The 13,892-nt window shown below is 42.5% G+C and overlaps 1 protein-coding gene across 1 annotated transcript; it reads right to left on the bottom strand.

Annotated features, from left to right (window-relative positions):
• Positions 1–5,166: 5,166 nt before the first annotated feature.
• On the bottom strand, positions 5,167–13,219 carry EFCAB9 (EF-hand calcium binding domain 9). The gene is made up of 4 exons (XM_063120605.1): positions 13,084–13,219; positions 11,758–11,906; positions 8,757–8,933; positions 5,167–5,389 (listed from the first exon to the last, which is right to left on the bottom strand). The coding sequence occupies exons 1-4, from the start codon at positions 13,217–13,219 to the stop codon at positions 5,228–5,230; spliced, it is 624 nt and encodes a 207-aa protein (XP_062976675.1). The 3' UTR covers positions 5,167–5,227.
• Positions 13,220–13,892: the final 673 nt, after the last annotated feature.

Below are 13,892 nucleotides of genomic sequence, written 5' to 3' on the forward strand. Positions count from 1 at the left end.
GTCCTAAAAGCTCTTCTGGACGCTCCCTTTGAACCGTTAGCGACAGTAGATCTAAGACTGCTCACTTTAAAAGTAGCCTTCTTAGTCGCAATCACAACCGCACGAAGGGCCAGTGAGCTTACAGCTCTCCGCATAGATCCACCCTTTCTCATATTTCACAACGACAAAGTAGTGCTCCGGACAGACCCAGCGTTTTGTCCCAAAATAATCTCTGATTTTCACATTAACCAAGAGATAATTTTACCAACTTTTTTTCCATCTCCTTCTTCACCGTTAGAAAGGACATTACACACTCTCGACGTCCAACGAGCCCTAGCTTTCTATAAAGAAAGAACGGCTTCATACCGAAAAACTAAACAGCTTTTTGTTTGCTACAGCGGTCCTAAAAAAGTATCCAGTATCCACTCAAAGTAGTAGGATACAAAAGTACCAGTATCCACTCAAAGATTCGCCTCCTGGATCGTACAAACTATAAAACTGGCGTACGAATCCCAACACCTCCAGCTCTCACAGCCAGTGAGGGCCCACTCTACGAGGGGAATGTCGACATCGACAGCCTTTACGAGGGGAGTCTCTATTCCAGAGATCTGCAGGGCAGCGACGTGGTCGAAACCAGCCACGTTCGTCACACACTACAGATTGGATACCAGATCCAGAAGTGACGCTAGCTTCTGGATAGTACAGAGCTGTACTATCCACGATCCTTCAATGACTACAGCCGACACCAACCCACCTCCGGTAAGTCAGCTTGCTAATCTCCCATATGTGTGTGATGCACAGAGACCACGAAAGAGAAAGACAGGTTGCTTACCTGTAACCGTAGTTCTCTGAGTGGTCATCTGTGCATTCACACAACCCCCACCACCATCCCCTCTTCGGTGTCGACTGCTTCGGCATCGATAGAGATACTATCTCCTAGTATCTGGGACCAGCAAGTCGGTCTCGGAAACTGAGGAGGTAGGCGGGAAGCCGCGGTGCATGCGCACTCGGTGGTGGGGGAGGGGTTCCCGCCAAAATCAACGTTCTCAGCTTTAGAAGTTCCGACGGTTGGCTCAGTGCAGGCGCAGGGCCCATATGTGTGTGAATGCACAGATGACCACTCAGAGAACTATGGTTACAGGTAAGCAACCTGTCTTTTCCTCTTCTTGGAGATGGGGACAACATTTGCCCATCTCCAGTCTTCCGGCACTTTACCTGTTCTCTAGGAGTTATCCAAAGGAGTCATAGTTTCCCGCCTTGGCTCCAGCCAAACTTTCTTAAAGGCATCGTAACCATGGCTGCCAATATCACGGAGGATAATAGCCTGCCCCACCACCAAGCCACTTGCTAGCACCAGAATATCTCAACTGCATCTCTGCCCCCAGCCAACATATGAGCCTGCTTAGGATCCTATTTTATTTTATTTTTATTTTATTTATTACATTTATATCCCGCCTTTTTTCCTCCAAGGAACTCAAGGTGGCGTACATAATCTTCCACTTTGGGAGGTCTCCTTTGGGGCCCACTGTCAGATGAGATGTGTGGGTATCCAGGAAAGGACCGTGTTTATGATGCCCAGGATGCGGAACAACCTCCTGAGAGAGAGGTACTCTTGGTCCCCTCATTGCTTGCTTTTACTCTTGTTCTCGTGGTCTATTCTGCTATTCTAAACTGTTTGAATAGCTATCAGTTGTGCTTGCTTGTTTTTAGGTTGCATTTTTATCTTTTGTGTTACGCTGAATTAATGTAAATCATCTTCTTACTTTTTATGTGAACCGCCCAGAGAGCTTCGGCTATTGGGCGGTATAAAAATGTAATAAATAAATAAATAAATAAATAAATTATTAAAATGGCAGGGTAAACAAACAAAAACAATAATACAGGAGCCTACGGGCTGCTGGCAGAGATGAAGTGGTTTTATTTTATGTAGGTTGCTCAAAATTTAGATTTTTGAGGTCTCCATAAGCACTAAGCTGCCTTAAGCCGTGGCGGGGAAACCTCCCTCTAGCAAATCAGCATAGGTAAGGTAATAGTAGCCAGAGGAGCCATGACAGATCTACATATGCTGCTACGAAAAGGCTGAACCCCATTGACATTGCATTTCTCTAAAACCTTGGCTTTTAAAATCTCCCATTTTGCCTGAAAAGGTAAGGTAAGCTGAGGCATAACCACACAGAGCAAACTAGGTTGCAGTGTACACTTGTTTTCCTCTGATAACACGGACAGGAAGAGTGGCTCCTCTTCAGAGTCATGGGGCCTCCAGGATGTGTAAGTGTCCTATTCCGTAATCTGTTCCTAATGCAATCAAGGCTCAGAGTATATTGATCTTGGCAATATCAAGAACACTCAGCATTCCATTAACGCCCATTAAAGTTAGGAACCCACACCCAAATGATGCATATGACCCCCTCCTCCCTGCATCTTTTTTGCACTAAATATCCATGGCAAGAAAATCAAACCCTGGCCATATTGTCTACCTTTTACTTTTGTACTGATGGGGAAAGTCCTCCAAAACTCCAGATCTTGAAAAGGAATTTTGTATAGTTCACAGAGATTCTGGCCTGGAGGTTCGTCTGTGCACCTGCTTCTACAAGAATGTTTTTACACCTCAGGAAGTGAGTGTCACCTATTTTGCCACTGCACTCTGTTTTTTGTACCTTTCCAACAGACCCCTTTTTGTTTTTGTTTGTTTTAAACTACATGCCATATGGGGCCCGAGGGAACCTTCAAGGACTCTCCTTGCCCTCAGTCTTCGATCACAGCCTTTTTCCTGTTCGTTTGTAGATAACATGCTGCATCATCTTGTCTGTAATCCAGGGTAATTCCTCCCATCAATAACTCATAAGGAGTAGCCCATGTGACCCTAGGGCTCCAATCCTAAAGATGAACTCCTGGGTCACAGCAGATCTACCCCGCTCTGTTTTGGAAGAGGTTAATATTAGTGATACCACCAAATTTTGTACTTAGTTAGCCTTTCTACAAAAACGTTTACTCACCATTGCTGATTGATATATGGAGTGGAGAGAGATGGATCAGTACATGGAGTATATAACCTACATAGTTGTTTCTTTTAACATGATTAGTTTGTGCAAGAGTTCAAATGCCATCTGCCCCCTAAAGGGTTAAAGTGACATCATTTATTTCTATGCTGCCCTTCTGAGGATAATACAGCAAAAGAGATTCTACATTTTTTGGATAAACGAATTTTGACGACGATACAGGTCAGTCTTTGTTATGTTTGTGTCTGTGGGAGAGCAGAGAACTAGGAGAAACTGGCAACAAAAAACTATTAAGGGAAGCTTTTTTCGTTTGGCAAGTAGATAACCTATGGGCCGGGGAGTTATGGTTATACGTAAGCTTACACAGCACATTAAAAATATTGGAGTTAAAGTATAGGCTCCCTGAGTTCATGGCAGTGGAATCCTTTGAGAAAGATAGGTCGATTAAAAACTGATCGCTGAAAGGCGTTTGCTTGTATGAGTGTTGTTCTTTGTTTGTATTGTATATTGAAGATAATATGTAAAAAGTTTGTCTATTTTTAAAGAGATGTTTTCTGAGAGATTGTATGATTTGTTTGCAGCTCCTGATGAAGGACCTAAGGGCCCGAAACGTTGAGCTAGTGTACGCGTCAATCTGTCTTATTTGAATTTACATATTATTTTTTATTGAAGAAATCATTATTAAATATTTTAAACCTTACTTAGCACCACCTGGAAACAACCAATCTGGAAGAGGTACATGATGTCATGATGCAATTCCAAACTACAGCTCCCAAGATGGAATTTGATATTGTGCATGCAATACATAGAATGAGTTCTTGAATGAACTCTTGCCAAGATTACACAGATGAATGTGCTACTTTCTCAAGAAATAACATTCATTTGGGGTACATTTACTAGTTAATATCAGTGCTTCAACCTCTGTTTTCTCCCTAATTCTGTTTGCCCAAAGTGAATGCCTGTACTCCCTCCAGCGTCTAACACCTTTTTAGCCTCCTCCATCCCTTTGTACAACCTCCACAGCTTTATGTCACCCAGACCTTTTCCTGTCTCTTATCTCCTCTATACATTTAAATCAAATAATCACCATTTCTGATTGCTATTCATGCTATTATTCTGCTTATTTTTGTAATCAACTGCATATCTGAGTATCTTGATGTCTGGCCAATTTTCTCTGTGCTCTTTTTCCATCTGGGTGCCCTGGTTCTTGCCAAGGCACACAATGGTTTTTGGTTAAAGAAGTGAACACCTGTTGTTCAGGTATATGTGTAAGTATGTTTCGATCATGTATAAACAAGGACATGTGGTAACAGTGCAACCTGGAAGACATTATAGAGGTGAAAGGTAAAACTCCAGGAGTGTACAGGAGGTTCAGTGACACTTACTATATGCTATATACAGGTAAATTGAGTGGTGAAGAGTCTGCACTAGTCTTTTGCCTTTTTCAAACAGAAAGGGTAGAACATTTTGCATAGATCTTCTTTTACCTTTTTAGAAATTAACTACCCTTTAAAAAGGGGGGTTCTAGCATGCTTGTCTCCAACTGACAGTTGCCCTGGGACTGGAGAGCCGAAGGGAAGCACACACAAGCTTCTCCTGTCAGCCAGGGAATCTCGAGCCACTGGGAGGCTGCACCCCCTGCTTCCAAGGGACGGCATCAAGCCAAGGGGGAGACCAACCAGGCCCATCCCTCGGCCCTAGAAGGAGCAGTTGCAGGGCGCTCACTTCCCCCTGCCTGCCAGAAAGAGCACTCAGCTTCAAAGGGCAGTTGCCCCTGGGCCTGCAGGAGGAAGGGGAAAGGGCGCCCTGGCCCCATCCATCGGCCAAAGGAACAAGAGCCTTCTTCAAACAAGAACGCCTGCAAGGGAGGATCAGCCTGGCTGGAAGTGCATTTAAATGCCCTCAAGGTGAGCTCGCCACCTGTTTCTGGCCTTGAAAAGCTGATCATCCTTTCCCCTCCACTCCCCTTCCATGGTGTATCTTGTTGTTTTAGTTTGTCAGATGGCAGGACCTGTATCTCTTTTTTAAATTTATGTGAACCACTTTGGGAGGCAGATAAACATACAGTAAATAAAAATAATATTTATATAGCCTAGCACACATTTTATTATTACTCATTGGTCTCTTGTAATAACTTTGAACAGCTTGCTTTTTTTTTCTCATCAGAGCCCTTTTTTATTATGCCGTCTCTTTTTGAGTTTTAATTTTCTGGTGGCAGGGGACACAGTACTCTTTTCTTCCATATGTACTTAAATCTTAGTGAAATCAATAATTTCTTCTTCCTCCTCCTCTTCTTCTTCTTCTTCTTCTGCAGCCTTAGCCAACTGTTTTCTCAGTTTCCCTTTTGCCTTCCTCTGTTGTCTGTCAATGCAGAAGATTGTAAACATCTTGAACTCCTTGTAGTTTAGTAGCTGGTAATAGGAGGGAAGTGTAATAGTGTTTTAGTAAAATAGTGATGGCTGGTTTATAAAGCATTACCTATGGAAAGCACCTGGCTTCTACCCCTCAAACACCACCCTGCTTTCAGTCTGCCTACTAACTTTAATGCTCTTGAAACTAAACTCCGGAACTCCAGATCAGAATTGCCAGCATACAAATAATAACACCTTGAGTGGTGTCCAGTGAGACTTTTGCACTCCTGTCGATTATGATGCGTAAGTGGGAAATGCTACTTTTTTTTATTTATGGCGTTTGTATGTCACCAAATATAATAAAACCTCTCAGCGGTTCACAATATTAAACGGGTTTGATATGCACAAGGGGGATTTAGTGCTACATAAAACAACCCCTGAAATGTCAGGAAACTCACGCTTCCAGATTGGGACATGTTCGCGGAGCGTCATTATGCAAAGTCCACTCACCTGCACGATTCCAGAAACTTACATTTCTGCTCATTTCCAGTTGGTATCTCCATTGCACAAGCAGTGGATCCTGCAGATGCTTGGGCAGCATTGGATACTGTCCCTTGTAATTAAAGAGGCAGGCATTCCCTATGTTTTTATAAAGAATACATTGGCCAATGGCCATAACCGCCCAGAGAGCTTTGGCTGTGGGGCGGTATATAAATGTAATAAATAAATAAAATAAATAACCTCTACCTAAATGCCTCTTGGCAGCAGGGGAATGAGATGCATCAGTATTCCATCATCAATGGCTGTAACTATCAGATTACTTTCAGAAGAAAATTGTGCCCTTCCAACCCTGGAACAATTTTGGTATTTGAGGGGTGGGTGGGTTGGTTTTTAAATGAGTGTCTTATATTTTGTATAGTGATCTCCAAACATTGGCAAAGGGCATTGATGAAATCTTAGAAGGGTATTGATATTTTTTTTTTTCCATACTAGAAAATTCTTCCAAGTTCTGCTGACCTGCTCTGGCATTCCCCGCACTCCCGGTTTTCCTCTCCAAAGTATTCTATCCCCATCCCTCCCCTCTCTGTTTGTAAATGCACTGAAGCAACCACTGGCCATGGTCCTCAAACCAGTCACTTAGAAGCTATCCCACCTAACCCTAATGGGTGGGACTAGTCTGGTATATTGGGAGTGGGGAGAGTGGACAACCATAAAATCATATTCCAAAAGATAAAAGTTGATGGAGTGCCTGATAGGCTAATGCATTTATACTGTCTTGAATTTTCATAGACATTATGAATTGCTCTATCAAATGCACGTGGACTTTCTCTGCCATGTTTCTACAGCACCTGCTGTAATTAACCCTGAATTGTGGATGGGGAGTGAGTTCAAGGCCAACACACCTTGCATGTGTGTGGTCTGGTTGCTGCATGGGGAGAGGAATTTGCAATTTACGGGGATGCTGCCAAGTGGATGAACATAAACAAATCACTCTGGGTGCTTCTGAATGGGGTTATAATGTGCATTCCACGATGAGGATGAGCAGGATAGAAGCAGAAAAGGATTGCACACCACTGTTTTCCTTGAGGAAAAGCAATCCCAATCTTAGATGGGGTTTCTTGAGGCTAATGCAAGCCAGAGACATATTCCTGACAGTTCCTTAAAAAACACATAGAGAGGGTGGTAGAACAGGACAGGACAAATGGGCTCAGGGAAAAGCTATAACTGCAGTAGTAACTGCTCCAAAAAGGAGCTGGAGAGAGTTAATATCTCCCCTTTCTGGAGTAGCTGGAGAGTCAGGGAAGTGTGGAAAACGGGGAGGACACTGAGAAGTAGATCACATCACCAAGGGAGAGGTATTATGCCCTCACCTTTTGGGTTCCCTTACTCTGTTGGCTTTTTCTCTCATTTTCAGTGCTTCTAAATTGAACTATTGGATTCCTCCTTTCTCTCACTAGTATTTCTCCCCTGGCCATTTGCAACTGTGGAGAAATTAGCCTATATGCAACCTTGTCTTAGCATTTCCCCTGAAGGAGCAGGTTCTTAGGTTGGGGATCCTCCTCACTTGAGGCTCAATTAGCCTCAGTGGCATGGGGTGTCTTCTAGCAACTCTGGTTGATGGCCCACCTATGCCTCTATCTGGACAGCAATAACCTGGCTTCAGTTGTCTGCACTCTGGTAATCTCCAAGTTAGATTACTGCAATGTGCTCTACATGGGGTTGCCTTTGAAAATGGTTCAGAAACTGCAGCTTGTGCAAAATGCAGCAGTCAGACTGATAACAGGGACAAGACAGTCTGATCATATAACACCAATTCTGGCCCTCTTGCATTGGCTGCCTATACGTTTCCAAGCCCAATTCAAGGTGCTGTTTTTGACTTATAAAGCCTTAAATTGCTCGCAACCACAATACCTGATGGAATGCCTCTCCCAGCATGAACAAACCTGTACATTATGCTCTGCATCAAAGGTCGTCCTTTGGAAGCCTCCTTTGAGGGAGACCTTCAGGGCAACAACAAGAGACAGGACCCTTCTCGGTGTGGCCCTCCATTTATGGAATGATCTCACTGACAAGGCCCACCTGGCATCAACATTGTCATCTTTTGGGCACCATGTTAAAACTGCCCTCTTCTCTCAGGCATTTGGCAGCAAATAATGAGTCATTTAATTGGGTCCTGAATTGTCTCTGGCTGGTGGTTTTAAATTGTTTCAGATATAAGTTGTGTATGCTAACTTTTCTTCTTCTGTGAATGGTTTTATATTTGATATAATGTATTTTAATGGTTTTTAATTTTTGTCAACTGCCCAGAGAGCTTCAGCTATGGGGTGGAATAGAAATATAATAAATGAATGAAATGAATCAATGAATTTCCTTGTACCCTATTTCTTCTTTTTCCCCCATATAAACATCTCTAAAAATGGGGTGCATCTTAGAATCGATGGCATCTTACAATTGAAGAAATACGGTATGTCACTTTCTCCACTTCTCTGCTACCTTTGATAGCTGAAGCATACAAGGAAATTGAAAAGGCAAGATTACACTTATCAGGTAGCTTCAGTGTGCACTTGTGAAAGTCTGACATCATCATCACATCAACAACGACCCCCAATTGTGCCTTTTTTGAGGAACCAAAAGAAAAGAAAAAGAAAGGGGAAACAATTGATGCTGGGAGGAGGAGACAAAACAGTTTTGCACCAAAGTCCCCTGGGATATGTCACGGAGTCAGCTGGAGGATTGAGAATAAGCCACGGCAACCCTGAGTGTGTGTTGGGCATCCCAGAGGTTGTTCTGCAGACAACCAATTCACTATGGCTTATTTGCAGGGTGGCTTAGTGTGACATGCGAATCCACCCATTAAAATGAGTAAACATGATAGGGGAAGGAGATGGACATAGGAACCCAAGCACTTGTCTTTTTCTTTCGTTACCTCATCACCAGAGATGTCAAAGTCCTTGAATATCAGACTCAGCTCGCTCTTCCTAATATTGAAGAGGAAGCGAGTGGCATGGAACTCCGCTGGACCAACTGTATGCCCTCCGTCAATGTCCAGCAACTCAAAAACAGGGTGAGAATGACGATACATGAACTGCTTTTCAAGGTGATTCTGATTCGAGAAAGAAAGGTAAAAACCAGAAATTAATGATGTTTTCTGCTGATATCAAGACTTGCTTTCAAGGTTAAAGCAACAAAGTATTGGCATGCATGTTACTCTGCTGTCTGGGGGACAGTGCTACATTTAATGGGCCCTGTTATGCACATCCCTGTCTCTGTTCTGTTTCATTTGAATTGCCATTCAGAGTAATGGGACCACTTTATCAAAGTGCTGTACGAGGGTAAACTTCACTGATGAGAACAGGAGCCATAGTCTCAGGAACAGAGCTCTGGCTTCGCTCTCTTGGAGCCGAAGTGCTACCTAGACTTGTCCTGATTGGTTTAATGCTGCCTTCCCCAAACTGGTGTCCTCCAGGTGTGTTGGAGTACACCTCCCAGCATTCCTGGCAATTGGCCATACTGGCTAAGGCTGATTGGAGCTGAAATCCAAAACACCTAGAAGGCACAATGTTGGAGAAGACTAGTTTAATAAAAGGTTTAATTGAAGGTGCATTACCACCACCACCACCACCACCACCCAAATCTTTGAGTTAGTAATGCTTAAAGAATATTGCAAATTATGATGGGATTGGTCCTCCCACACCTCCATCCCCCCCCCCACACACACACACCGCTAGTTCTACCATTTTGTGCAAACTCTTACTGTTGGGGGAGAACAACAAACAGGTGAAAGAAAAAAATCTAATGAACCTAACATCTCTACGTAATGAAAAATAACTGCCAGACATTTGTCCATTTTCAGACACTCTTAAGTTTGAATGAGCAAGCTGCCTCTGTGTAGGGAAAAGTCAATGCCAGAATTAAACTCCTTTCTACTACGCTCAAGTTAAACTGAATGCTAGGCTATTGTAGCTGCCTTGATTTTGCATAGTGATCTGAAATACTGAGAAACCATCACAACAAACTAGTTATACTTTCTTATCTAATTAGTACACAGTCAAGGGAAAAGATAAATTGATATAACCCTTAGAGGGCTTGGAAAGGGTCATGATTGTGTCAGGCATAGTTCCTCAGCCCTTTCCAACCTTGGAATACAAGCTCCCATGAGATCATTTAAATGGACCCTGTTTTCTTTGGTTCCAGCCAGGGTGAAATGATTTCAGTCAGTCACATTTCATAATAAGATGTATACGTCCTGGTTTTCTAGATTAGTAACTTTACGATACATAAGCTAGAGGGAGAAACATCCAACAAAGCAGAGCCAAAGCAAACAAGCAGTTAGTATCTTTGTTTTCTCATCTGGTTTCTTTTCTAAATTGCCTGTATGTGTTGATGCCTTTCTCCCTCTGTATTTACCAGTGAAAGGTTCAGTGGCTTAAATGCTTTTAAATGTATTCAATTTTGTAAGATCAATAACACATCTCTGTACCTTGATCAGTCTTCTCCAATCTGGTGGCCTCCAGATGTTTTAGGACTTCAACTCCCATCAGCCACAAGTAGCATAGCCAATTGTCAAGAATACTGACAGTTGTAGTTTAAATAATCTGATGGGCACCAGGTTGGGGAAGAAGGCTGGCCTAGATGACCTGTAACATTCCAGGCATGAAAAGCTGTGGGTGTGATTGGGAAAGACCCTGTAGCCTGAGACTGAGGAGTAATGGACCCTGAGCTTTGAGTATACCCTCCTATGCAACCTCTCCAAAGCAGGTTCTGATCTTGGCACTGAAATAGTATACAGGGACTGGAGGCAGTGGAGGAACTTAGAATTAAAGACCAGAGTAGGAGTTTTAGTCTGAACTAGCAAGACCCCAGGTAAAGACTCCTCCAGGACAGCAGGTTCCTGACTAGCAAACTTATAAAACACCAAGCCCATATCATCTGTACACACTTTCATTTTCACTCCCATTTTTTGCTTTGAAGAAGATTGATCTCTTGCTAGCAATAAATTAAAGCACTTTGCAATGTAGAGAGATCTTAGTAAAAACAGTTATATGGATCACTACTGCACAAAATCAGATACAACCTATCAAAGTATGTTCAGGTTCAGGTTCTTGTTATATTGGTATCCTGCAGCCAACAATGCACCTGAAGTTAATGGGCAATTTGGGACATAACATTTCTGGCTTCAGAAATCATGGTTTATGAGGCTGGGAATGAGCATCTGGCCAGTGCACTGCACCCTCCCCTTTCCACATGTTTTGCGATTGGGATCCTGGTCCTCCACTTGTGTGCTGGCTTTAGTATAATCAATTTAAATCCCATACATTTCAATGGATCTACTCTAAGTAGGACTAGTATAGGAAACAATACTTTGGTTTAGTGTCAGTTTCCTAATTAGGATCTTAAGGGAGGAACACATGGGCCTGATGCTCATTCCTGGCTTTTAAACCATGGTTTATTAAGCTGGGGACATTACATCTGAATCAGCCCTTTATGATGAACTGGGGGTGGTTGGTTTTGCTCCTCAATGCAAGTAGGCATTTGTATTCTCTCTAGCTGCAGGCAAATCCTTCCATATTCCTTTTTGTGTTCCATATCAAATTGGCTACCAAATCAGCTAAATACAACTCAAAGGATAGATAGGATTGTATTCCCCAGAGGTGCTCTTCAGAGTGCAGGGACAGGGGGGATGTTGCCCTGGCTCCCACAATTGCCTCCATCTTTGCCTTGGTGCCAGCTTACTATGTATGAGCGAGATGGCTTCCTTATTTTTGTTGCCCATGCACAAATACCACACATGAGTGGAACTGACCTTACTCCATGCAAGGACATGGGGAAGGTTTTGTGGATTTAGCAATTCTCAGAACTGGATGGAAGTTCCTCTCAAAAGAGATGGAAAACCCATTTCCATGCAGCAGCAAATCAGAGCAACTTGCCTCATGAGACATTATGATGCACACCAACATGTAGAACTCATCGAAGCCAACCTCCCCTTTGCCGTCCCAATCCAGCAAATCAAACACCAGCATGATCTGCGCACTGGTCAGGTCAGTCATGTAGCGAAGAAAGTGGTAAAACTGCAGATCTGAAAAAGAATGTGGTGTCAGGCCAAGTCCATTAAAAATACCTAGTTAACAGAATTCGCTGTGCAAGGCTATTCAGGCTGGGTGTACTAAATATATTCTAATCTGTAGTACAGAAAGGAAGAAAAAACACCGATTAACAGACAAGCCAAATGGTTCTCAAATGTCTGTGAAACAAAATTATCCCTTAAAACAGGTATTTCCCCAAATTTTGTCTGAAAGCCGCTTCTCTGTTTCGGAACACATGTCTATCTGAATAATGCTTTGAAAGTATCAGTGATGGTATGTTTTCCATCAAGGTAGCATAAAATAAGTTATGGGGGCAGAAGAGCTAAAAGGTTATGTTGCCCCAAACCACACTCTTAAACTCTCTCTCTCTCTCCTGGAAATAAATGTGCATGAAAATCTGCTTCCCCCTTCTGGATTAATTTAAACACAAAGATTTGGATTGCATTACTTGGAAAGAGATCTACCTGCTTTTTCCTTTGCCTGATGTATCCCAGCAGTATCCAAATAATATATAAATATATATAAGGAGATGCATGGAAAGATTTGGGAAATATGCATGAAACAAACACATCTTCTATATTTGATCCAGGATAGATGTGCACACAAATTCAGGGTTCAACTAGTTGCGATAGTAGCAGAACCTGCATTGCGTGCTTTAAAGGTAGGGTGACCAAAAGGAGGACAGGTCGCCTGTATCTTTAACAGTTGCATAGAAAAGGGAATTTCAGCAGATGTCATTTGTATATATGGAGAACCTGATGAAATTCCCTCTTCATCACAACGTTTAAAGCTGCAGGAGCTATACTAGAGTGACCAGATTTAAAAGAGGGCAGGGCACCTGCAGCTTTAAATGTTGTGATGAGGGAATTTCACCAGGTTCCCCATATATACAAATAGCACCTGCTGAAATTCCCTTTTCAATACAACTGTTAAAGATACAGGAGCCCTGTCCTCCTTTTCATATGGTCACCCTATTTAAAGGCGAAGACATTCTTCAAACTTGGTGTCTTCAACTCCCATCCCATCCCCCTGCTTCAAGTCACTGAGGCTGAAAAACAACGCAGTCTTGCTGATCTGACCAGCTGATCTGGGTGAATGCTGCAGGTGGTTAAGCACAGGCTTTAGTTCACATTCTCGTGGCCTGCATTTAGCTGCTCCTACTACACTTACCATTCAAAGCTTTCTTTTTATGAACATCGAGTAAATTAAAGTAGTATGCCAGCACCCTAGCATTTCTGACCGATAATAAACAGTACATTTTATCTAAGCACAGAAAATGCAGGAAACACTGGGGCCTCAGTTTCATCTTGCCGTTAATGAATTCTGTTGGCCTGTGGAATGTTGGTGTTCATCAAAGTGATGCCTGCATCACAGTCAAAGAGTTCCATCTTGGAATCAGAGCAAGACTATGTCCTGGGCTTTCACTGAATGCGTTCAAAACTGGTGCTTTCTGCCATGAAGGAACCAGGAGTTAATACACTACTGAAATGGATAAAAGGTAAGTATTCCTACCTGGTATACAATTGATGCAGACCACCTGAAGTCATTTATGACATCATATTGAAATCAATATGGGTAAACATTGATCTATACACTTTAATTCCCCTAAATAGTGACTTGGATTCTTCCTTCCTTCCTTTTCTTATTACCTTTCATTATTCAAACATTCAGTCCAATTTTCAAAGTTTCCTGTCCCCACCTGTGAAGTGTCCAAGCTTAATTTTTAAGAGTAGTGGGTTTGTTTTCAAAACTCAGTTGTGACTCTTCTGATTGCAGATTTAATGATCTCTTAAATCCTGACATTTCACATTAACGCACCCATTGCAAAATGGAGAGGAATTGGAGTTTTAAAATGGAAGAATATAATTGGATTCTACATTCACTGTTACCAACTCTGTCCTTTTATAGGGAATGATCAGGAATGTCACGCAATCCCCACAACCCCAAGCTTGCATTGGCAAAACGAATGAGTTGCAATG

The sequence above is a fragment of the Elgaria multicarinata genome, chromosome 3, assembly GCF_023053635.1.
Source record: "Elgaria multicarinata webbii isolate HBS135686 ecotype San Diego chromosome 3, rElgMul1.1.pri, whole genome shotgun sequence".
Taxonomy (NCBI): Eukaryota; Metazoa; Chordata; class Lepidosauria; order Squamata; family Anguidae; genus Elgaria; species Elgaria multicarinata.